General features: G+C 34.6%; 1 protein-coding gene across 1 annotated transcript; it reads right to left on the reverse strand.

Annotated features, from left to right (window-relative positions):
* Positions 1-1,729: 1,729 nt before the first annotated feature.
* LOC149151077 (DNA damage-binding protein 1a-like) lies at positions 1,730-22,540 on the reverse strand. Its single transcript, XM_089443052.1, has 3 exons — positions 22,319-22,540; positions 8,233-8,523; positions 1,730-2,338 (listed from the first exon to the last, which is right to left on the reverse strand). The coding sequence occupies exons 1-3, from the start codon at positions 22,538-22,540 to the stop codon at positions 1,730-1,732; spliced, it is 1,122 nt and encodes a 373-aa protein (XP_089299178.1).
* Between the last annotated feature and the right edge of the window lie 4,741 nt (positions 22,541-27,281).

Below are 27,281 nucleotides of genomic sequence, written 5' to 3' on the forward strand. Positions count from 1 at the left end.
TGTATATGATAAAATGGGTTAAGGGTTCACCCAAAGCTTTGGGCAATTCAATAATTGCAATACACAATTTGCTATAAATCATTAATATCATTAAAAATATGAAAATCAAATAAATAAATAAATAATTCCATTTGTACATACATATATATGATAAAATGGGTTAAAGGTTCACCCAAAGCTTTGGATAATTCAATAATTGCAATACACAATTTGCTAGAAATTCTTATCAACAAAAAAACAATCAAACTTATTTGTATGATTTTTTTATATCTTTAATAGGAAAGAATTAACATATTTGATAAATCCATATTTATCTTTGATTTGGGAATCAAATTTAGGTAGAAAAGGTAACAATCATTTCTAAACTATGAGTACTCGTTTAAAAGTAAAACATAAATTAGTCTTTCAAAAACATAAATTACTCTTTTCAAAAACTTAACATATCATTTTTCAAAATTTGAAATTAATAAACTTAACATGTCATTTTACAAAATTTAAAATTAATTACTCTTTTCAAAAAGATAAATTACTCTTTTCAAAAACTTAAGTCACTTGACAAAATTTGAAATTAATAAACTTAAAATGTCATTTTACAAAATTTAAAATTAATAGAAAGAATAACAATTATCCCAACCACCCAACTAAATCTAATTAACCATCTATCTATATATAAATTTATTGATTAAAAAATATAATTTATATTAAAAAAATTATATAGTATTTTTATTTTTGGATTTCAGAGATCTGTGGTTTGAGCTTTTTGAATTTTTGACCGGAGAACCCACAGTAATGAATTTTTGACCGGAGAACCCACAGTAATGGAATTTTTACAGATGATAGAATATGATAAAAGAAGAGCCAGATGGAAGAAATAAATACTGATGAGTAAGAATTTTATTTTAAAAAATATTAGTAAGAATTATTTCTAAATTATGAGTACTCAATTTAAAAGTAAAACATAAATTACTCTTTTCAGAAACTTAAAATTTCACTTTACAAAATTTGAAATTAATAAACTTAACCTGTCGTTTTACAAAATTTGGAATTAATAAAAAAATAACAATTATCCCCACCACCCCACTAAATCTAATTAACTATCTATCTATATATAAATTTATTTATTAAAAAATATAATTTATATTAAGATATGGTTGTCAACATTACGTTTATCCGCAACACCCATTTTACCATTTTATAAGTACAACTTATGCATGGCTATTAATAATACCACTTAACAAAAATTATCTCCTTTTCAGATAGTGTTAGTCTACATAATGAACCGGGTTATGAAATGAAGACCCCAAGTTATCCTAAATTTTGTAGGTTAATGGCAATCTTAATCATGACATTGTTTAACTTTATAAAAATTAGTGACATGAATGCACAACAAATAGGGTATTTATTTCGTATACAAATTCCACATCGATTGCCTGAAAATCGATTGACATAATTTAAACCTTCCCAGACTTAAAAGGCAAGAACTACAACTAGAGCTTACCATAGAAACTCGACATTCATTGCCTGAAAATCGGTTCATATAATTTAAACCTTCTCAGACTTAGAAAGCAAGAGCCACAACCAGAGCACACCTTCTAAAATGTTTTAGCAGCCCTAGCATTGCGAATACCCCATCTTAAAATCAAAACCATGTTTGTGTTCACAGTGTCAAAGTTGGCGACGAACTGTCCAGAACAAAATTGAAATAAAATTAAAGAAACCATGCTGGGAGTTAGTGTAATCTACTCAGCTGCTCGACTGTAGTTTCTAAAAGCGGCAGAAAATAATCCAATTCAACCGCAATATCCACCCTCTCTTCCCGACTTAAACGCAGAAAGTGCTGAATGAAGTTACCGTCGATGAAGTTCACAGCGGGCTGAAACCGTGTTCTGTACATCCTTATGGACCGCCATTGCCGATGGCTAAGCCCGGCTACGGAGGCGATGGGGGGATTGCGGTTTTCTAGATAGTTCTGTAGCTGCCGCAGCATCATAAACGTTTTGTGCTCGAGAGAAATCACTACTCCGACAGAACCAGTGGGTGTTCCAAACACGGCGGAGGCAAGAACGCCCGGAAAATTATTGTCGGATTGTGAAAGTGTAAGAGACCCTTTGAGGAAGCGGTTGACGGTGTCCCCCAGGTGAAAAATCCCCGGCACCTCCAGCTTTCCCTTCTCTAAGGGTGTGTATCTTTCTGCTGTCCTCCTCTTAGCAATAAACAGCGACTGGGTTTCGAACTCGGATCCCACATATGTGTTTTCCTCCAGAAACATCGCGGATGCCATCCACCTCGTGTTGAAATCATGAGCGCTCTCTGTCAAGTAATCGTTTTCTACGTCTTCCTGGCATTTTTAGAAAAAAAATGGACATGATGTTAGATGAACCTGATGAAAACAATAAAAAGTGAAAACCTAAATAACATGAAATGCGAAAAAAAAAAACAAGACGAAACAACAAAAACAAACCATCAAGCTATCTATCTGTCTTAGCTAAAAGAGAATTAGTAAACCAATTATAAGTTAAAATACCTTAATTATAAGTTAAAATACCCTTACAATATTCAATAAAATAATTGCAAGTTTGAAGTTTGATATGAAAGGCCGTATACTCATATTGAGGAAACCTATTAACAAAAAAATATATTTAATATTTATTTATAAATTAGATATAAAATATGTCTATTTTATTAATTTAATTTAAATTATTATTAATGAAAACAGGTTTATAGTTAATGAGGAATTAAAACAAATGCATTATAAATTATGTTAATTTAAAATTTATATATAAACTAGAAATAAAAAAGATAATTTATGATATAAATTTATTTATAAATTAGTTATAGAAAGATATTTGTCTTTTATTATTGATTTAAATTAAGTTATTACGGATAGAAACCAATTTATAATTAAAGAGAAATTAAACAAATGCATTATTCTATATAACAAACCAATATGAAGAAAAATATTAAATAATGGTAATTAAAATTTAAAAAAAAAATCACTTTAAAAATAAAAATATTATAAATTAAGTTATTATTAAATTAATTTAATTATAAATATATTTTGTTTTCTATTTTTTTTAATGGAATAAATGTAATCAAGAGTTTACAAATAATTTATGATCTCTTCTTTTAATTTGGCATTTTCAAATTTACAAATAACTATTATCTATTTAATTAATATAACTATAATAATCTATATAAATTTTAATTATAAAAATATATAAAATAAATAATTTTTATTTTATTTAATATATTAAATATATAAATAAACTATATATAAATATTTATATTGAAAAAAAATATACTAAATGTATAACTATAGAATAGATTAATTAAAAAAATGTGTTCGAAAAATAAGTAGTTGGACCTCCACTCTTGTTTGGGCATTCTCAAAATTACAAATAGCTATCACCCCTTTCAGTAATATAACTCTAACTCTAATAAATATAATTATAATAGTTTATATAAATGTATATAAATATAAAATAAATAATTTTATAATTTTTTTTATTTAATAATATATATATATATATATATATATATATATATTTTATTTTCTGTTTTATATTGAATATATAAATATAAATATAAAGTAGATTAATAATTTATTTGTTCAAAAAATAGGTGGTTGGCTCTTAAATCTAGTTTGTGATTTTTCCAAAAGATATTTTGTATCATTGAAGTAGTTTACATTCTCAAGAATTATTTTATATTATTATATTTTTTTTTCCCTAAAAAATATTTACATTCTCAAGAATTATTTTATATTATTATATTTTTTTTTCCCTAAAAAATATTGTATATTTTATTAACGATAAATATATACAATCAAGTGAATTTGTATAAAAAGTTCATTCCTATTCCAACAAGCATCAAAAACAAAAAATAACATTCATCAAGAAAAAACATCAATTACATTCTTAGAAATTTTTTATGTTATTATTTTATTTAATTTTTCCCCAAAAAAATATTGTATATTTCATTAACTAGAGATAAATATATACAATCAAGTATATTTCATTAACTAGAGATAAATATATACAATCAAGTATAATGGCCATAATCTATGCTCCAATATGATTTGGAGTGAATAATCTATCCTAAAAAAAATCCCTGAACCGTCAAAGTAGGCCCAATCAATGATTTGAGAGCATCAAGGATATCATAAATGGCCATGATCTATGCTCCAATCTAATTTGGTGTGAATAATCTATCTTTAAAAAAATTCCTATTCCTTCTTAAATCAATGATTTGAGAGCATCAAGGATATCATAAATGGCCATGATCTATGCTCCAATCTAATTTGGTGTGAATAATCTATCTTTAAAAAAATTCCTATTCCTTCTTAATTTTATCATGTTTCATTTAAAGATGCTTCATGCCATCTGAAGGAAATGTCTAGGGCTTGATATATTAGGTTCTAAATCTGAGAAGCAACAGGACACAACAAGAACAGATGATCAATTGATTCCTCATCATTGTGAACTTATTTTAATTATGAACTTAGCTTGATATATTAGGTTCTAAATCTGAGATTCCTCATCATTGTGAACTTATTTTAATTATGAACTTAGCTTGATATATTAGGTTCTAAATCTCATTGTGAACTTATTTTAATTATGAACTTAGCTTGATATATTAGGTTCTAAATCTGAGAAGCAACAGGAACAGATGATCAATTGATTCCTCATCATTATGAACTTATTTTAATTATGAACTTATTTTAATATTTTTCTCCTGTAGGGATTTTGTTTGAGTAAACACCAAAATAATAACTTTGATTTTGGTGGACTTTTCAACTTCCATATGAGCTCATGAATCCTCATCATTGTGAACTTATTTTAAGATTTTCTCCTGTAGCGATTTTGTTTGAGTAAACACCAAACTAATAACTTGGATTTTGGTGGACTTTTCAACTTCCATATGAGCTCATGAAAAAATCATCAACTGATTCCTCATCATTGTGAACTTATATTTTAATATTTTCTCCTATAGGGATCTAGTTTGAGTAAACACCAAAATAATAACTTGGATTTTGGTAGACTTTTCAACTTCCATATGAGCTTCCACCACCATATCATCTCTTGAGGCTCTCTAGAAGTACAAGTAAATAAATAACCTTCCTTAGGATTGTAAGTCCCCTTTCTCAAGTGAACCCATACAAGTTCATCTTCCTGATCCAAAATATTGACATGTGAAATTGATAATGAAATGATAAATTTAATGATTGTGCATATAACCACCTCTAACCCCAAATGGTAGTGTTTTTTGGAACTAATAGTTGATTTAGAGTTTTCTTACCATGTTCTAAAGAGAATGCATGTCACCATGACCAGACCATGGGTCAATCCCTATCTACACCCGTTCACCTCCCTATCTACACTTGCTCACCTGAACCAATTCTCCATGCAATACTAGATTCAATGATGTTGAAATAAGCCACCACTACTTTCCAAATCAATGAAATATTTGCTTTGCTCCTATGTTGCAATCAAATCCATTCTTAAATGATAAATTTAATGAGTGTACCTCTGACCCCAAATAGTAGTGTTTTTTGGATCTGATATTTGATTTAGAGTTTTCCTACAATGTTCTAACAAAAAGTCACTAGTTCAGGTGGAAGAGAATGCATGTCACCACAACCATACCATGGGTCAATCCCTATCTGCACCCGCTCACCTCAAACAATTCTCCATGCAATACTGGATTCAATGATGTTGAAATAAGCCACCACTGCTTTCCAAATCGAAAAAATATTTTCTTTGCTCCTATTTTGCAATCGAATATATTCCTCAAGAGTTTTCCTACAATGTTCTAACAAAAAGTCACTAGTTCAGGTGGAAGAGAATGCATGTCACCACAACCATACCATGGGTCAATCCCTATCTGCACCGCTCACCTCAAACAATTCTCCATGCAATACTAGATTCAATGATGTTGAAATAAGGCACCACTGCTTTCCAAATCGAAAAAATATTTTCTTTGCTCCTATTTTGCAATTGAATATATTCCTCCAATGAGAGCAGGAATATGTACTTTCTAATTACCACATTTGTCCAAAGACTCTTATTAAAAATTAGCCTCCAACCAGCCTTAGCTTCCATAGCTTCTGAGAAACAAAAAAAAATCTTAATGTCCCACCTACCCCATCTCTTAAGCAGAGCAATCAAATCCCATCTAACCTATGCAAAAATTCCACCTTTCGAAGGTTGTCATAAATAACCACAAATTTTATGGATGTGATTTAAGATACCTTCTAGAATCCATGATAGGGCCATCCAAAAGATGGGAGTGGCTTCAATAACATATTTAGTAAGGAGTATCCTTCAAGCGCAAGATAACCACCTATAGCTCCATATTTTAAGTCTTTTTCTATTTTTGCTATCAACCACATCCAATCTTCTTTTCTATAATCATTTGGCTTCAAGTGGAAGCCCAAATATTTTATCCCGTCATCAAAATTTATTAATTGGAAAGAGAATTGACTAAGAGCAAAAGCTAGCTCATCCCTAGAGCAACCTGTAGCAAAGAGGGTGGATTTATGCTTATTTGTTTCCATACATGTGGCTTTGCCAAAGATACTGATAATATGTTTGAATGTTGCAATATCTCGATCTCTTTGCATCTCCAATCAGTTTGCTAAGGCCTTCCATGACTAGTATGAAAAGTAAAGGGGACAGGGGGCATCCCTATTAAAACACCCTCTCAACATGAAAAAAGTTTGATGTTTAACCATTAATCAGGAAAATAAAACATGTGGAGGAGATACAACATATTATCCAATTTATGAAACTAATGTGAAAGCCCAAAAGTGTAAGAAACATTCTAATATAAATCCAGCTAGCTCTGTCATATGCTTTTGATATATCATTTTTTAGAATCATACCTTTCATTTTCTTGGTCTTTAGTCTATGTAACTCTTCTTGTGCAACTTTAATGGTTTCATGGATCTGGCGATCCTCCAGGAAAGAAATTTTTTCCTTTGAGATATGATGTGATAATATCGGCTTGATTCTATTAGCAATGATTTTTGTTATGACCTTGGAAATACAATTACAAAGCGATATAGGGAAATAATCATTAAATGTCTTTGGATCGTTGGATTTAGGAATGAGAGCTATAAAGGTGGAATTAAATGCCTCATACATCCTACCCAACAATCTGCATTCTTCAATAAGCTTTAACAAATCATTCCCAATAAGCGCAAAAAATTCGAGTAAGAACTCAATTGACCATCCCTCTAGTCCCAGACTCTTATCATTTTTAAACCAACACAGGATTGATTCCACTTTTCTTGTAGTTACCATGGATATCAGTTTTATATTAGTATCATCATCTACAAATCTGGGAAATAATTGGACAATTTGAATATCTCAATGAGGGATACTTCCCTTGGGGCCTCAAAAAGAGATCAAAAATGCTAAACACTCATCCTAGCAAGATCTCTAAAATTTGAAGCCCTGTCTCCATGCTCATTTTCCAAATACCAAATGGTGTTGTTAATGGCTCTTCTTCCTTTTGCATATTGCTGAAATTTTTTGGTATTATTGTCCCGTGCTTGTAACCATATAGCCCTACTTTTGAGTCTCCAAGCTTCTTCTCTTTCCTGAAGCAACCTCCTTTTCTCAGATTCCAACTGAATAATGAGCAATTTTGCTTCATTAGTATCATATCCCTCCCCACCAAGTTGCTCCAACCGCTCCAATTCATCCTCGATGTTTTTCAAACTCTGATCTCCTTTTTGGTTGACTTTCACACAATCAATAATTTTTTTTATATTTTCTTCAAATTATCCACAAATTAACTAACAACTTAAAAAAATCACCTCAATAAAACATGGTCTCCATATATCCTAGACAATAAGTCTAAACTCTTTTTCCTTAATCCAAGACGCATTAAATTTAAAATGAGCCTTATTATTTTACTTAATATATTAAATATATAAGTATAAAATATATTAATGATTTTTAATGTTATTTTTATATAAATTAAAGATACAATTTTCAAGATATATATGTTTGATATATGGATTAAGGGGAACAAATTTATTTTATTTTATTTATATGCATGGAAATAATAAAATCAACCATATTTAAAAAATAAAAATAAACATGTTTTAGAATAGTTGCTGGTTAAAAAAATAATTCATATCATAAATCGAAAACATCATTATTTTTGGTATTTTATTAGAAAAATAATCACTATAAATTGAGAAAAATGAACATGGTTATATACATTGAACTTTAGTAAAGTGATGGATTTGAATAGATCAGAAACAAGAAAATATTCTCCGTCTGACTCCACTTGAAAGCTGAGTTTACGACCACGTCGTTCACAGTGAAGGTGTAAGTAATCCCGTGTGTTGTTGGCGGCTGTCCATGTATAGATTTGTGTAAATTCATTGACGGTGGCCAATAATTTTCCATCGAACGCACATAGACTGTATACACATCCCTTCGTTTCCTTCTCGGAAACGAGGTTTAACGTTCGCATGTCATCAGCGACTTTGAAGACAAGTATTCTTCCCTGAAATTTCATACCCAAAACATATAAGTTTAGAAAATTACGAAAGAAAACCTAATAAATAATAATAATAATATAGTAATTTAATATTTAATTTTATGAAAAATTAAAAGTTAATTTACAAACTTGTTATGTCACCCAATATGGTTCATATTGGGTATGAACCATGTTTTATAAGCTTTTTCGAATCTAGAATTCTAAGCTCTCATAACTTTATTTTTTAATTAAAAAATAATATTCTTTAATTTAATTAAAAAGAGGAATATCTTAATCTATGATTTTAAGGAAAATAATATATATATAAACCTCTCAAAATAATCTATGATTTTAAGGAAAATAATATATATATAAACCTCTCATTTTGAAATAGTATAGTGATAATATACCAAACAACATTTACAAATAGTATAGTGCTAATATACAACACAAATTACCATATGGCCATGTTTCATTACTATGATGCAGTCAAATAAATTGAAAAATGGAAGAAAATATAATAAAAGATTATTAAATATTTAAGAAATGGTAAAAAACAAAGTAATAGAAAATTCGTTACAAGTTTTTGTTGTTGAAAAATAGAAAAAGGTTATTAAATATTTAAGAATTGGTAAGAACTAAGGTAATAGAAAAGTTATCCCAAGTTTTTGTTGAGAAAATAAGAATATTTATTCATTCAAAATAATTTTTTATAAATTAGTAAATTGTAGTTAAATTTTTACTATTTATTTTAAAAAAGAAAGAAGAAGAATCATTTCTATATATAAAAATAGAGAAAAAATATATTTTATAGATTATTAAATATTTCAGAATTGTTGAATTTAAGCGTAAAAAGCCAAAGTAATAGAAAATTCATTAAGTTTTTATTGAGAAAATGAGAATATTCACTAACTCAAAATAAATCCTCATACATTTAATATATATATATATATATATATATAATTTAGTAAACTAAAGCTAATTTTTTTTACTACTCACTCTAAAAAAAGAAAAAGGGGGAAGAATCATTTCTATGTATATAAATAGAAAAAATATATTTAATGGATTATTAAATATTTAAGAATTTGTAAAAAAATAAGGTAATAGAAAATTCATTAAATTTTTGTTTAGAAATTGAGAATGTTCACTAATTCAAAATAAATCTTTATACATTTAAAAAATGCATATAATTACTAAACTAAAGCTAAATTTTCACCACCCACTCTATAAAAAAAAGAAAAAGGAGGAAGAATCATTTCTATATATAAGAACATATAACTTATCAACTCAATTTATACTCTCATCACGTATGACTAGAAATATAAAGATGAAAAAATACACAATGAAATGCATTTATAATTATTTTATAAACAAAGAGAACTTGAAAACATATCAATGAGACATAAATATTCAATTTAATGTGAAAATTTTAATACTTTGCTTATTTAATTTGTTTACATTGGTATGTTGCAATTCATGTTAACCTCAATGATGACAATCATAGGATGAGATAACATGAGATAATTAACATGACTATTAGTGTTAACATGGTTGAGATAACTTGTCATTGATGGTTGAGATAACTTGTCATTGAATGTGTCAGTTGAGTGTGTTTCATAATCAATTGGAGTTGAGGTGATTTGATGTGAAAATTTTAATATTTTACTTATTTAATTTGTTTACATCGATATGTCACAATTCATGTTAACCTCAATGATTACAATCATAGGATGAGATAAGATGAGATAATTAGCATGATTGTTAGTGTTGACATGGTTGAGATAACTTGTCATTGATGATTAAGATAACTTGTCATTGAATGTGTCAGTTGAGAGTGTTTCCTAATCAATTAGAGTTGAGGTGGTTGTGGAGCATGGCATTTTGGTTACAGTGGATAAGCTCAACTTCTTGTGCAAAGTGCATAGTTGGATAGCCCTCGAAGAGGTCTTTCCGAGAGTGTATAACACTTTGGAAATTTGGAAAACTCCTCAGAAATCAGGAGTTATGAAGGTTTGAAGTTTGGAGGTTCCTTAGGCTGATAGAAGGCATGAAACATGTTTTTTCTCATTATTTGATTAATAATTTGACAACATGTCATGGAGTATTTGGTCGAAAAAGTCATGAAGGCATAGAGCAAGGAGTCACAGTTGACATAAACCATGAGAATAGGAATTCTCCCATTAACTAAATTATGGTTGTGTTGCACAAAGTTGTGGTCTATCTCTTGCGAAGTTTTGGGTGCGAGAGGAAAGACGCTAGATGAACTCCATAGGTAAGGTAAATAACATAAATCAACACCTAGAATATTTCACATTAATGAATAATTTAGCCAAAAACCACAGGACCTCGATCATTCGCTATATAAAAGATGACATGGAAAGAACATCAGGTGGAAGCATATGATTGGAAGAGAAATATGATTTGGAAGCCAACTGGCACATAGGTCACATGTGGTATGACATGGTAGGAAACATGTGGCATGCAGATTCAACTTTTCGAGTAGCCAAGTGGGTCAAATCGAAGTGACACATGGAATGGGATGATAGATGGAAGTCACATTAGTGTGTTTCACCTAGATTGAGTTGAAGAAGTTTTAGCGATGGGAGTTGGTACAAAGGCATGGTTAACATAACCCAAGAGAGGGGAAGCTTTATGTTGATTGGTGGGAAATTTCATGTCACACCCTAAAAGTCTTGGTTGGAGGAAGGTTATGAGAGTTGGTAGAATGGGTGCAACATGAAGATAAAAGGCGTTAGATAGAGAAATTCTAAAGCATGGGTAACATTGAAAATAATGTTAAATTCTTGGTTGGAGGAAGGTTATGAGAGTTGGTAGAATGGGTGCAACATGAAGATAAAAGGCGCTAGATAGAGAAATTCTAAAGCACATGTAACATTGAAAATAATGTTAAATTCCACCCCAAGAGCATTTTTTTATTAACAAAGAAATACATTGTAAAACACAGAATCTAGGAGCCTCATCCATATTGATATAGGTGGATGATAGATAGAAATGACATGGCATATATCCAACTTGGCCCAATAGGAAAGTGATAGGTGCTTAACATGTGGCGATGACATGGAAAGCATGGCAACATAGCACCTCGGTAGTGTGACACATGGTAGGTGGAAATGGCCGGGTTGAATTTGAGTGACAGGTGGCACCACTCAAATACTCCCATGTGGTAGCAATGATGACAAGTGACATGTAACATTATTCAATTTGACACCAAGGAGAATTTTTGCAAGCATCTTCCTATGTTAATGATTTTTATGGCTTTGGGGCTAGAAAAGGCTTAAGGGGTTTTCGAGCTATTTATACAAACAACATTGGTGGAAAGGTGTGGTTATGTCTCTTGAGTATATAAAGCCCAAGCTCTAAAACTTAAGAGCATGGAGCTTTTTAAACCTTCGTGAGGCTAAGTGCGCTCTACGCTTTAGCAATTGATCCAGCTCCCAAGCCACATGTGGCAAGAGCCAAAAGGTTAAGGGTGTGGAAATATTAGAAATATGGCATTTGGAACACATAATTACAATTATTAAGAGTTAGGAAAAATAAGAGATTTTTTCTATTGATGACCTCATCTAGCTAAGCACGAGACATCAAATTCAATGTAGAGGAATCAAAGGCATAATTATAGAGTTGATTGTGCTTGTTAAGAGAAGCTTCTTCTCAAGTTGTGCACAATGTAAATGCAATTCATTTTCAAGCTCGTTGTGTACTAAAACTCGACCTCAGCAATAGGTGATTCAATGTCCTCTCTCATCGAGTTGTGTGATGCTTGATTGAGATTTCTATCTAAGTTGCGTGAGGGTGTTTGTGTTTTTGTTGATCTATGTTGAGTATGTTGCAGTAAACCCATTAGAGAGATGAAGGTAGATGTTGTGTTGCAGTGTGAATACAATGAGATTTGATAAATTAAATACATACATCTATGTGATTGCATGTGGTACAAGAAGTACCTCTTCAATTTTTGTATTTACCAATGAAGCTAATCATTGAGGTGTGTGAGAGTGAATGAAGATCCTCATTGTGCCCTATGTAATTGACTAAACGAAACGTTATTGTGCTGAGAGTGAGAGTTTGTTTGTCCCATTGGTGTGTTCAGACTAAGACAGAGTAAGGTTTTGTAAGAATGAAGAATATACTGAAAAGGTGGTGAGTTGTGGAAGCTAAGTCTATGTATGGGCCAAGGCTGTCAAACACTTAGATTATGAGTGGGCCAAGTCAAGAGTGAGGCTATGTAGTGAAATGATTGGTTGTTGTAGCAGAGATGAGAGTTGGTATTATATATATGAAATGTATTGACCAAATTTGAGTAAGAGGTGAGTTGCAAAGTACGGAAAGAGGATGAGTAAGTTGACTGTTGTGTGATATATCAGCCTAAGTGAGAGCCAAATCAGGGATAGTAGCAAGTTGATTGTAACAAGAGAATTTGTGTATCTGAGTTTCAAAATGAGATGAAAAAAGGATATGCATGGTTCAGTAGGTTGGTGCTTCATTTCATGTGGGTTCTTGATAAAAAAATCTAAGGTGGTTGGTGCCTCCTATATGTAGTGGCTTACGAATCAAGGAGTTGGTTTGTTTATCCCATTGGTGTGTTCAGACTAAGACAAAGTAAGGTTGTGTAAGCATGAAGAATATATTGAGAAGGTGGTGAGTTGTGGAAGCTAAGTCTATGTATGGGCCAAGGTTATCAAGCACTTAAATTGTGAGTGGGCCAAGTCAAGAGTGAGGCTATGTAGTGAAATGATTGGTTGTTGTAGTAGAGATGAGAGTTTTTGTTATAAATATGAAATGTATTAATCAAATTAGAGTAAGAGGTGAGTTGCAAAGCAAGGACAGAGGATGAGTAATCTGACTCGTGTGTGATATATCAGGCTAAGTGAGAGCCAAATCAGATATAGTAGCAAGTTGATTGTAACAAGAGAACTTGTGAATCTAAGTTTCAAAACAAGATGAAAAAAGGATATGCATGGTTCAGTAGGTTGGTGCCTACATATTAGCGAGTTGGTGCTTCATTTAAGGTGGGTTCTTGATAAACAAATTAGGGTGGTTGGTGCCTCCTGTATGTAGTGTCTTGCAAATCAAGGAGTTGGTCCTTCCATCAGGTGGGTTCTTGAGAAATAATTTCGAAAAGGTTAATGATCATATATCTTTATATCATAAGGTTGAAAAGTGTGCATTGGCATTAGAGGAATTTTAACATTGAAAAATGGGCTTCAAAATATAAAATGTACTAAAAAAACTAACTTTAAAAGAACCAATATGATTCAAGATGATGATATTATCAGCAGTGGAAAATATTTTGGAGGAAAAAGAAGAAAACTACTTTTTTAATTGTATTTCATATTATCTCCTTATAGTTTTATCCAAATGTCAATTGAAAACACTCATTGATTCTGCATCCAACGAGTACCCACTCTGCATACTTTTGAATAGATAGACATCAAGAAAAAATGAAAATACATGAAAAACTTGTGTTTGTATTTTTAGTTTTTCTCAATGTGTGTCTACTCAGAAGTATGCATAATGGGTACTCGTTAGATGTGGAATTTAAAGATGTATACACTTGAAATTTAAGTAAACATATAAGGAGATAAGTCGAAAATACAATAAAAAGTTGTTTTCTATATTTTTCTTTAAAAGAGAATAAAAGTAGTTTTCCTTATTTTTATTTAAAAGGGCATAACTATTATTTTATTATTTTCCTTAGGCATTCCATTTTAGACCTCAAATTTCCCTTAATGATGATATTATTAGCAGTAAAAGAGCTCCTCTCATAAGACTAGTTTGGGATTTAAAAAAGAATCAAGTCCTATGAAAGTAGAAGTCAAGGAATCAATCACCCATGCTTAGGAAGCTAAAGGATCCAAAAAAAATAGAGATGAAGTGTTGGACAATAGAAATAGAGAGGAAATCAACAACAACAAACTAAGGTGAATAGCATCCAAACGAAGTTATGGCAGCAAATAAAGGTAAAGAACAAAAATGTATATCAACAACAAAGAAATGGAATTAGAAATCAACCATAGAAAGGAAAAGAGAACAATATATATTAGCAATAGTAGAGAAATTTTCATCGCTACAATTTGAAGAGTAATAAAGATCGTGTGAATAACTAACAACAATCCTTTCCCCTCAATGTAAAAATACTCCCAAGTACCAAAGTTGGTTTAATGGATATTGTCTTTCTCGCAATAATTTCGGACATGAAGCAATAAGGTGTAGATATTGCAAGAAATCAAGGTATGTTGAGTGCAGCAAAAAGAATGCACATAAGAACTCAAGAGATGATTATGTAGGGAGCGATAAGATCTCAAGAGATGATTATATAGGGAGCGATAAAGGATATTGTGAGAATATTGTCAGAAATTACAATTCCTTTTCTCCTCTCTTTAATCTTGTTGAATGCTACAATTGTGGGAATTATGGGCACAAAATATCAGAATGCAGATATGGCAAGATAAGGCCTATCTCTCATAGTAAGAAAACAAAAGAAGAAACTCAGTCGTTGAATGCAAAAATAAATAAAGATGAATATGAGTTTTCTTTAAGTTCTCAGACTCAAAAAAACATGCTAAGAGGAATAAGGAATCAAACAAAGTAACCTATCAAATGAGAATTGTCATATCCAAATGAGAACTCTAGCAAAAAAAAACCCACAAAAAACATGGAAAAGCAACCCAAAAATTAAAAGTGTGTATGCAGGGATGACATTTTTTGGGGGTGGGGGGGCGAGGGGGGTAAATTTCAACATTTTTTAAAAATTTTAGTAAAAACCATTTTTTTTTCCACAAAAAACACCATAAAATCAAAAAGTGTAAAATTCCTAATCAATGAATGAATTGAATTGATTTACAATGAGCAATGAAGCTCAATAAATAATACAAATTTATTTACAGAAAAAACAAGTTTCTACTAAGAAACAAAAACAACAAGTTTCTAATAAGAAACTGCTAATAAGATCACAAACGATCTTATCCGAATAAAATACATAAATGAGCATTAAACACTAAAATATCATTATTCTAATACCCTCCCTTAATGCTCAATCTATTTACAACACCTATAGACCCTCTGAATTTTACAAACTTATCAAGACCAAGGGGCTTGGTGAAGATTTTTGTTGGCTACTCCATTGTGGGAACATATAGCAACTGAATGGATCCGTCTTCAACAAGCTAACGAATGTAGTGACAATGTGTTTCCACATGCTTTGTTTGTTCATGGAATACTGGATTCTTGGCGAGTTTGAGCACTCAATGATTATCACAGAACAAGGGAGTAGGACCCACCTGGGAAACATGCATATCCGCAAGCATATGTCGAAGCCAAACTGCCTCACAAGATGCCTTAACTACTCCCCAATACTCTACTTCCGTTGAGGAGAGAGCCACTTCCTGCTTCTTCTTACTAGTCCATGTGACAACACCGGATCCCAGACTAAACACATACCTAGCTGTACATTTACAGTCATCAACCGAACCTACCCATTCAGAATCGTGTAACCACTAAGTGTAGGATCTAAACTCCGAGTGTACAGAAGTCCATAATCAGGAGTTCCATTCACATAACACAGCACATGCTTCACTACTATCCAATGATAAACCTTAGGAGCAGTCATGAAGCATGAAATGTAGCTCACTGAAAAACTAATATTAGGTGTAGTGGAAATAAGGTAGATGAGGCTACCCACTAATTTCCTGAAGAAAGATTCATCCACAAGTGGTGAGGATGACTGAGCTGAAATTTTGAGCCCTGGTTCCATAGGAGTCATGGCAGGTTGCAATCCTACATTTTTAACCTATCCACAAGACTTCTGGCATACTTGGACTGAGAGAGAAAGATTTTGTTCTCAGTCTACTAGACTTCAACGCCCAAATAGTAATGAAGAAGTCCCAAATCTTTCATATCAAAAATGTTGCACAAATCCTATTTGATCCCATGGATCAAATGTGCTAAACTATCAGTAATGATAAGGTCATCCACATAGACAACCACAAACAGAATATCATCACCAGTATTCTTGATATACAGGTTTGCATCAGATGGACTCCTCTAAAAGCCATGATCTGTTAGGTACTTATAAATTTTCATGTACCAAGCCCGAGGGGCTTGTTTCAGACTATAGAGTTCTTTAACTAATCTACAGACTTTCTGTTCTTGACTGACAACCTTGAATCTTGGAGGCTGCGTCGTGTAGACTTCTTCCTGTAAGTCACCATTCAGAAAAGCACTCTTTACATCCATCTGATGGACTTTCCAACTGAAATAAGCTGCTAAGGCAAGGATGAGCCGTATGGTACTCATCTTGGCTGTAGGAGCAAAGGTCTCCTCATAGTCTATGCCTTCCTTCTATGAGAACCCTCGAGCAACAAGGCGAGCCTTATACTTGTCTAGGGTTCTGTCAGATTTGTATTTCACTTTATACACCCATTTGCAGCTAATGGGCTTCTTCCCTGCGGGAAGATCAGAAAGGGTCCAAGTGTGATTCTTCTAAATATTCTGGAATTCAACTTCCATAGCTTGTTCCCACTTAGGTATACCCTTAGTCTCTAAATAGGTTTGAGGCTCAAAAAACTGTGTAGGTTAGCCATAAGAGAAAAATTTACTGTAAGCTATTGTATGCTCTTATTTCTGGAAGTTCCACCTTCAAGGAGCTCATTATCTCGGAGATCACCAATATTTTTATCCCACCATGTAGGCCGGAGAGTAGAAGAACCAATATCTGGAGTAAGTGGAGGAGGCTCAGGAACAACAAAAGCAGCGAGAGGAGGATTATTTTCCAGAGGGAACTCATTTAGTGCATCATCAAATACTGATGTTGCATCATCCCTCCCATCAAGTGAACCTAACGGAAGAAGAACATTGTGAGGCTGATCCTCAGAACACTGCTCATAAGAAGTGGACTAAAAGAACCCTCTATCTTCATCAAATACTACATCTCAACTGAAGATAAGACTATCAGTATCTATATCTATCAGCCTATAGGCCTTGTGGTGATCATTGTACCCTGTCATCATGAGTTTCTGGCTTTTGGAATCCAACTTAGAGCACTTAGCCACTGGAATTCAAACATATGCAATCGAGCCAAACACTTTGAGGTGACTGATCTTAGGCTTATGGCCAGACCAAACCTCTTCTGGAGTCTTCCCCTTAATAGCTTGAGTAGGTGATCGGTTAAGAAGATAGACAGCAGTAAGCACTGCTTCAGCCCAAAATTTGTTTGGAACACTCCTGTGTTGAAACATGGAACAAGCCATTTCAACTACCGTACAGCTCCGACGTTCGACAACACTATTCTGCTGAGGAGTGTAGGGTGTAGTTAACTGGCAATTTGATGCCATGGGTATCACAAAAGTTGGAGAAAGCAGAAGAACAAAATCCCCCCCCCCCACCGTTATTTATCCTAAGAGTTATGATATTACAGCCAGACTCTTTTTCAACTAAGGACTTAAACTTCTGAAAGATAATAAATACATCAAATTTAAGTTTTAGAAATTACACCCACATATTTCTACTTAAATCATCTACAATAAGCAAAAAATATTTTCAACTAGTAACTGAAGATGTATTCATAGGACCACAAATATCAACATGAATTAACTGGAGTACCTTAGATGCATGCCAAGATTCTCCATCCTTGAATGAAGACCGATGTTTCTTTCCAGCTTGACAGGCACTACACACTCTCAAATGTTGAGTCTGAATATCAGGTAACCCTGACACAAGTCCCTCCCGGAATAGCTCAGAGAGATAATGAATGTTTAGATGCCCATATCTCTGATGCCACAGAGCGTTGATGGGAGAAGCATGAGCTGCTAGAGTCACTTCTGGAGAATCACTAGTGTCAAGAAGCCTATATAGGCCATGATCCTCTAGGCCAACAGTGACCGTAAGATGAGTTTCCCTGTCAATAATGGAGCACTTGTGCGCACTAAACACCACATCGAGCTGAGAAGAGTTCCTCATAATCTGGCTAACAGACAGGAGATTAAGTTTCATACCAAGAACATAGTACACATTCAGGAAGATGAGTGTGCACCCATAAGACTAGATCTAAACTGTACCTCTACCAACCAATGTGTACTCCTCACCTCCGTTGAATACCACGGAATCACTGAAATATGAGAAGTCAATAAACCAGTCACGCCTGTGAGAGAAATGACGTGATGCACCAGATTCAATGTACCAAGCAGAAGACGGGGCATGATCTAAGGACCTCTTAGACATAAAGGCGTAAAAGGCAGATTCCTTCTGCTCAGAATGTTCTGCAACATTTGCTTTCTAATGAGACCCTCCCTGCTTCTTCTATTCAGAAGCAATCCTTTGTTGCCAATCTTTCTTCATGTGGCCAAACTTGTGACAGTAATTACACTGTACATTTTTCTTCTTAGTAGGATCAGAGAGCTGAGAAGAACCTTTCTGCTGAAAGGACTGAGAGGACAGATATTTGGCAGAAAAAGCATTTCCTGAGGAGGCTGATGAAGCACCACTACCAAACTATTGTTTCCAATGATCCTGTTGCAGGAGTTTGGTGCATAACTCCGGAAACTTCATATCAACATTAGTGGAGGTAATGTTGAGTGTTTCTATGAAGTGCTCATAAGGTTTTGGTAGACTTTTTAGAGTGATGACTACCATATCTTCTTCCTCCATGGCCCGACCAATGGCTTCAAGCTGATCTCGAATGTCTTTAATCTTGTTAAGATGTTCTTGTTAAGATGTTCTTGTAAAGACATACTTTCGTCCATCATGATGGAGAACAACTGATTCTTTAGAAAGAAATCTATACTTTTGTCGGATGTCTCGTGCAATTCCTTCAAATGTTGCCAGATTTTGATAGTTTTCGTGTCAGAAGGAATTTGTGGTAACTGCTCATCAGTCACAAAGATTTTGAGAAGCATAACTACCTCTCAATTTCGATCATCAAACTTATCTTGATCTGCACCAGGTGTACCAGGACTGAGCTCTTTGCGCAAAACGAGCTGGTCAACACACCTATATTCAAAAATGGTCAACATTCTCTATTTCCAGATGTTATAATTGGTGCCATTAAAGCGCTGACTACCTTCCAACATCAAGTTGGTTAGCGAGGCCGTCTGCACGTTTCCTAAGACACATAAAACAACAAAGGAGTATGGCATGGTTTTCAATGCATATGTCGACTGATCCAAACAAAATCTGATAGATAAATAAGGGGATCCATTGAAGAAATCTCTACTTTTGTCGAATGTCTCGTGCAATCCCTTCAAATGTTGCTAGATTTTGATAGCTGTCTTGTCAGAAGGAATCTGTGGTAACTGATCATCAATCACAAAGATTTTGAGAAGCATAACTACCTCTCGATTTCGGTCATCACACTTATCTTGATCTGCACCAGGTGTACCAGGACTGAGCTCTATGCACAAAACGAGTTGGTCAACACACCTATATTCAAAAATGGTCAACATTCTCTATTTCCAGATGTTATAATTGGTGCCATTAAAGCGTTGATTGCCTTCCAACATCAGGTTGGTTAGCGAGGCCATCTGCATGTTTCCCAAGACACATAAAACAACAAAGGAGTCTGGCATGGATTTCAATGCATATGTCGGCTGATCCAAACAAAATCTGATAGATAAATAAGGGGATCCGTTGCTGCCCTAGATAGCCTCAGGGAGAAAAAAATGAGATATAGAAGTGCCCTAATTCCTTTAGTGAATCTCCAGTTTGACTTAGGAAAGGCCTTACTGTCTTTACTAGGCTTCGGTGCCTTAGAGAGAATTATTTGCAACCCTCCTTTCCTTCACCCAGCAACTTCGAGCTTAGTTACACCGTGGACAGAGAGTTTTGCGTTTGAGAACCCTTTTTCTCAAGCTTGGAGTGTCCAAACATACCACAAGAGGCTTTTGCGGCTCTTGAGCAAAATTAGTTGACCAATACGAAATCACATAGAAATTCTGGCCCTAGGGCCTCCAGACAAAACCCAAACGCCTCGTTGATGTACTACAAACTGGGTCTCAATATCCTTTCATTGCCTTAAGACTTCCTCAACCAGAAATTGTGGTGACCAGCCCACCGAAATTCAGAGAGGAGATTTGATGTGTATGGATACCGAAATTCACAGAGGAGATTTGATGTGTATGGATACCGAAATTCACAGAGGAGATTTGATGTGTATGGATACCGAAATTCACAGAGGAGATTTTCTACATATGGATATTCCTACACGGATTTGATAACTTGATAAACCATTAGAACAAAATAAGAGATGCCCCATTGCTATTTCTAGGTCAGAACAAAGAAAAGAAATGTCAAGGTAGAGTGGGATCAGCTCCACTGAAAAAGAGACTAGCTAAGGTGGGAATCTTTGTGTCACTGCATTCCACGCATATGTTGCTTGAAAATCGAAATTCACCGAATCTCAAAGATTTTTGAACCAATTCAATCCCAAGTTTTTCGAATCAATTTGACCCCAATTCGACGAATTCCAAATAAAACCTAGCCTAATCTCAAACTGGAACAACAAAAGCGATGCCCAAAAAACAAATTGCGACTCAGAAATTTTCGTGCCCAGTAACTCCTAGAGAGAAATTTCGAAATGAAGCATGATTTTTTTTTTTCAAACAATAAAAAATTATTTCGAAAAAAAATACCCGAGCTCTGATACCATAATCAATTAATGAATTGAATTGATTTACAATGAGCAATGAAGCTCAATAAATAATACAAATGTATTTACAAAAACAACAATTTTCTAATAAGAAGCTGCTAATAAGATCACAGACGATCTTATCCAAATAAAATACATAAATGAGCATTAAACACTAAAATAACATCATTCTAATAATTCCAACATTTTTTAGTAATGACATTAAAAATAAAATACCATGACTCCAAAAATCATTAAAATTCCAATAGTTTTCAACAATACGTTGAAGATAAAATATCACGACTCCAAAAAACCTAAAATTTCCAACAATTTTCAACCATGGCATTATGACTTTGAAAAACGTTATAATTTTGGCATTTTTCAACCATGGCGTTAAATATAAAATATCACAACTCCAAAAAACCTTAAAATTTCAACATTTTTCAGCCATGGAATTAAAAACAAATATCATGACTATAACAAACTTTAGATTTTCAACATATTTCGAGATCAAATATCATGATTAAATTAAATCTTAAAAATAAATACCTAAATCAAAAAGTCATTATACAAAATGCTAAAAATATAGTTCTTTTAAAATCTTAACCTAAGACAACTTAGCACATTGTAACGAAAACTTAAAAATCAACCATCAAATTGACACATAGTGGGAGGGTGACCCATTGCAATTGAAACTTAAAAATCAACCATCAAATTAACACATAGTGGAGGTGAATTTGATTCATTGTAATGAAAATTGAAAAATCAACAATCAGACTAACACACATATTAGGGTCAGGTCGAACATTAACACAACCTATACAATAAAAAAAAAAATCAATTGATCAATAAAATTAAAAACCAAAACAAAACAAAAATTAAAAAAAATAAATTAAATCATAACCCAAAATAATAATAATAATTTAAAAAGTAAATTAATTTAAAATTAAAACATTGAAAAGATAAAAATTAAAAAATTAAAATAACAAAAAATCAAACATAAAAAATTGTATTCAAAAACGAAAACCAAAAAATAAACATAAAAAATAAGAAAAAAATAATAAAAATGACCTAAAAATGTAAAAATAAATAAAAAAATGAAAGAATATATATCTATAATCATTTTTCCACTATCATCTTGCCACCCCTGCCTAGCCACCAAGGGCAGGTACCCTAGCTCGCCACCTCTTGGTCATTGCGCAGGGCTGGCCACCCGCACCCAGGCACCAAGGGTTCATGGGCCTGGGCAGGCCCTTTGGCCCGCGACCCATTACCAGTTGGGCGAGGGTGGGGACCCTTGCCAAATGGCAAAGGGATCATGGCTAGGGTGGACACCTTATCCCATGGCCCCTTGGCCGCCAAGAAGGGATGCTCACCCTGGCCCACAGCTCCTAGGCGGTTGAGCATGGGTGGCAATCTAATTCCTGGAATCGAAGTCCTCCATGTTGGAGGCTAGAGGGTGATTAAAAGAATCACCCTTCTCCATGCTAGGGCACAGAAATCACCCTCCATCATGTCACAACTAGAGGGTTTCCCATAATCGCCCTCCACCATGTTGGGGCTAGATGGTGTTTCTCGGAATCACCCTTCGCCATGAGGGTGAGAGGTTATTGACCCCACCATGCTGAGGGCTAGAGGGTGATTCCTAGAATCACCCTCTGTCACCCCGGGTCTAGAGGTTGATTCCCGAAATCACCCTACATCGTGCAGGGAGTGAGTGGGTGATCTCAGGAATCACCCTCCACCGTGTTGGGGGCCAAAGGGTGATTTTGGAATCACCCTTTGTCATGTTGGAGCTAGAGGGTGATTTTAGGAATCACCCTTTACCGTGTCATGGACAAAGGGTGATGAAATCACCCTTTGCCATGTTGATGGTGAGAGGGCATTGTGGGTGATTTTCAGAACCGTCCTCCACTGTGTCATGGGCTAGAGAGTGATTCTCAAACTCACCCTTTGTCGTGTTGAGGCTAGAGGGTGATTCCCAGCATCACCATCCATTGTGTTGGGTGTGAGAGGGTGATTATCAGAATCACCCTCTTCTATGATGGAATCACCCTACGTCATGTCGGGGCTAGAGGGTGATTCCCATAATCACCCTCCACCATGTTGGGGTAAGAGGTTGATTCCAAGAATCACCCTTTGTCATTTTGGTGGATATATGGCACTATGGGTGATTCTCGGAATAACCCTCCACCATGTCGAGGGCTAGAAATCACCCTCTAGCATGCCAAGGCTAGAGGGTGATTCCTAGAATGACCCTCTTTTGTGCTGGGGTGAGAGGGCATCACGGGCTATTCTTGGAACCACCCTCCACCATGCTAGGGGATAGAGGGTGATTCTAGGAATCGTTCCCACCCTAGCTCACAACCCCTTTTCCAATAGGTGGGGGTGGTAGGCCGATTCTAGGAATCATTCTATCACCCCTACCCAACCGCAATATTGAAAATGTAGTAAGAAAATCCTAATTAAATTTTTTCCTTGAATTAAATTAGGAATAAAATTTTAATTCCACATCACAAGACAACTTGTACGAGTTAACTAAGTTAATTTTACTTAGTTGGCTAAGTTAATTCGAGTTGGAGGTCTAACTTGAGTCATGTAGAGTGACTCCTACTTTATAGGAGCCTTGGTTGAGTTTATTTTGAGTTGTAATTAGTTAATTCGGTATAACTGAATCAAAGTTAGTTAAACTAGTTCCAATTGATGAAGAAACTAGTAGGAGGTCTAACATTGGGGTGATGCTCCATGTGTTCAACAAATTAACTGATAATTCGGTCATAAATAAATCATGCATGTCATATCTGAGAGTTACCCAATTGAGATTGGATTTCAAGGGAATGTACTATCAGTTGTATAATCATACAAATTTTACAAGTGGTGCATGCAGAGGAAAGCCTATGAGGATTGCACAATTCATATTGAGGAATTTCCCTAATTAATAGGGATTAATTCCCAAGGAAACAACACAAGGAAATAAGAACTTGGGTAAAACGAAATTGCTTAAGTATTGACTTGGGCTTGTCTAGGAAGGAGTGAGACAGATAGAGATAATGTAGAGGTTGCTTGGCCTTGAGAAAAGCATTGTAATCTTCTCATATTTTCTAGCTAATGCAATATACAAATAGCAGGGGTTTTTAGTTGTGGCTTTCCCTAGGAAATGATTGTGTAATATGTTGATTGAATTCTCTCTCTTGTATGTTTCATGATTTCGTGATCGTTAATTGTTTCTGCGGTTGGTAGATTAGATGCAAGTTATTTTTTCAATAAATTAGAATTAGAAGTTTTAATCTACAAGGAATCTCTACATGGTATCATAGCAGAAATCACTCTAGAAGAGGAGAATACGAGTTTGTTTTTTGCAGGTGAAATTGAATTTGCAGTATCATTCTTTAGATCTAGCAGGAGGTCGTTCTACAAATTGAGACTCGAATATGCGCTTGAGGGTAGATCAAACTATATTTCTTGGAAGGACAAGATGGAGGCAGTGTTGGAAGACAACAGGTTGAAGGAATTCATAAACACTGATATTTCTAAGCCTCCAACAACAGATGCTCAAGACCTGGAAGAGTGGAAGAAATGTGTTTCAAAGGCGAGAAGGATAATACTATAAGGAGTTTGAGATCATATTGTCTCAAACCTCCATGGGAAGGAGACTCCATATGCAATGTGGAATGCCTTGACAAACCTATTTTGGAATAGCAATGACCACAAGAAGTTGGCACTAAAGGACAAGCTTAGGAAAATCAAGATGGAGAAGAGCAACACAATACCAAAGTACTTGACCAAGTTCACCCAATGTTGGTATGAGTTTGGAAGTGTTGGTGTTACGGCTACTAAAGATGATTTGGTCAGCCTAGCACTTCTAGGCCTTACCAAGAGAACTTATGTGCCTTCAAACTTTTATTTTGAAGGTAAATTGGTGCAAGAAGAGATTCTGTGGAATGCCAGAGATGGATCCTCATCCAAGCATGATGATGAGGAGAACTATGCCTTAGTTGCAAAGGCAGCGAAAGAGAAAGGTAAGTCATCTCATTCCAAATCATATTACATTCAAGGTGCCAATAAGGACTTGTCGAAGATTAAAGGCTTTCACTGTAATGAGCTGGGATGCTATGCCATGAATTTTCTGCACAAGAAGGCTAACAAGAAGCCCTTAGGGGGAGTGACAGGTGAAGCTCTTGCGTCACAGTTTGAGTTGGATTTCACCCTCATTTCTTGCATGGTGACATCGACGATGGGTAGTGTGTGGTATCTCGATGGTGGAGCCTCATTCCATATGATCGGCAACAAAGAATTCTTCAGTGACTTGGAGGAGAACAACATCGAGATGCACATTGAAATGCGAGATTATGGAAGGTATAGCGCGACAAGAATCGGTATTGTTACTTTTAAGAGAGAGTTTGGCTCTCCTCTCACATTAAAATATGTCACTTATATTCTAGGTCTGAAGAAGAATTTGGTTTTAGTTTCTCTATTGGAGGACTGTGGCTACGATGTGATATTTAGCAAATGAAAGGCTTTCCTTCGTCACATCGCCTTAAGACAATTGAAGCAGATTGGGGTTTGGATGAAGAACCTCTACAAATTAGATCTAGAAGACTGTGTTTCTTTGAGCACAAAAACATTGAAGGTGAAAAGCTGAGACATTAGTGAATTGTGGCATAGAATATTGGGTCACTTGCACCACAAAGCTTTGAATATCATGCAGCAAATTTCTATGGGACTTCCCAAGGGTAGACTAGAGCAGAGAGATACATGCAAAGGGTGTACATTGAGGAAGTACACCAAAGACACCTTTCATGATAAGGATATTCGAGTGCAAGCAATCCTTGAAAGAGATCACTCAGATGTGTGTGGACCGTTCTCAATAGCCTCCAACGCCAAGCACAGGTATTATGTAATATTTGTAGATGATTTCTCATGTAAGTATTGTATTTTCTTCATGTAGAAGAAATATCAGATGTTCTCTAAATTTTTTGAATGGACATGTTGAGAAAGACACTAGTAGGAAAGTGAAGGCTCTTAGGAATTAATTTATGACCGCATAACCCATAATAGAATCGGGTGGCTAAAAGGAAGAAAAAAATTATTTTGGGAGCTACACAAGCGATGTTACAGGGTAAGGGCCTATCGTTTCACTTGTGGGTTGAAGCATGCAACATGACTATGTATGTGCAGAACAAGGGTCCTCATTAGATTCTCTGGATGATTACACCAGAAGAAGTTTTTTCAGGTAAGAAACCAGATGTGGAACACTTCAGGATCTTTGGTTCATTAGTTTACTGTCATGTTACCAAGGATGCAAGGAAAAAGATAGAGCCAACATGTAAGTTGGGCATATGTGCGGGGTACACTCATACACCTCACAACTATTGTGTGTACCTTCCATCTCATAGGATGACAGTGATTCATAGATATGTGAAGCTCAATGAAGAGAAGGCCATCAGATGTTCCCTTGAGAGGGAGCTTCAGTTGCACGGAGATGAGGAGATTTTAGCTCCAAAGGAAGAAACTCAATATTACGTGGAGCAGCCACATGCAGAGGAGTAGAGAGTGAAAGCACCCACTCATGCAGAGACTTATTGAGATGGAAGGAAGCACCAAAGAAGCTGGCATATTGATGCATGATGCTAGAGAGAATGTCGGAGCACACACATCACAGTGCAGGAAGAGGAGGTCACCAGATCGGTACACTCGCTACATGGCTTTGATGAGCGAGAATGTAGAGATTGAGCAATTCTCATTCGAGGAAGCAATGCAGCAACTAGTATGGGTTGATTTCATGGTAGAGGAGTATGACTCCATTATCAAAAACAGTGTTTGGGAAGTGGTCCCAAGACCTGCAGACAAGTCAATGGTAAGTTCCAGATGGATTTACAAGGTAAAGCAAGTAGCAGATGGGAGTGTGGAGAAACATAAGGCTAGATTTTTGGCCAGAGGGTTCTCTCAGGTGGAGGGAATTGATTACGAGGAGACTTTTTCTAAAGTAGAAAGGTACTCTTCAATCAGATATATTCTAGCAGTTTCATCGCACATGGGATGGAAGATACATTAAATGGATGTGAAGACAACATTACTCAATGGAGTTATTGAGGAAGGGGTGTACATTGAGCAACCATAAGAATTTATACCTTCAACAAAGAGTCAC

Source organism: Pinus tabuliformis, chromosome 9 (assembly GCF_031772625.1).
Source record: "Pinus tabuliformis cultivar Carrire ecotype Pingquan chromosome 9, CPIR1, whole genome shotgun sequence".
NCBI lineage: Eukaryota > Viridiplantae > Streptophyta > Pinopsida > Pinales > Pinaceae > Pinus > Pinus tabuliformis.

Excerpts from the sequence above, each read along its gene's own strand:
- LOC149151077 (XM_089443052.1), bottom strand. The coding sequence starts at position 22,540 with ATGCTCAACCGCCTAGGAGCTGTGGGCCAGGGTGAGCATCCCTTCTTG. Across the intron at positions 8,524-22,318 it reads CCCTGCGCAATGACCAAGAG|GGAAGAATACTTGTCTTCAA; the intron begins GTGGCGAGCTAG and ends ATGAAATTTCAG. Across the intron at positions 2,339-8,232 it reads TCACTTTACTAAAGTTCAAT|GAAGACGTAGAAAACGATTA; the intron begins GTATATAACCAT and ends TAAAAATGCCAG.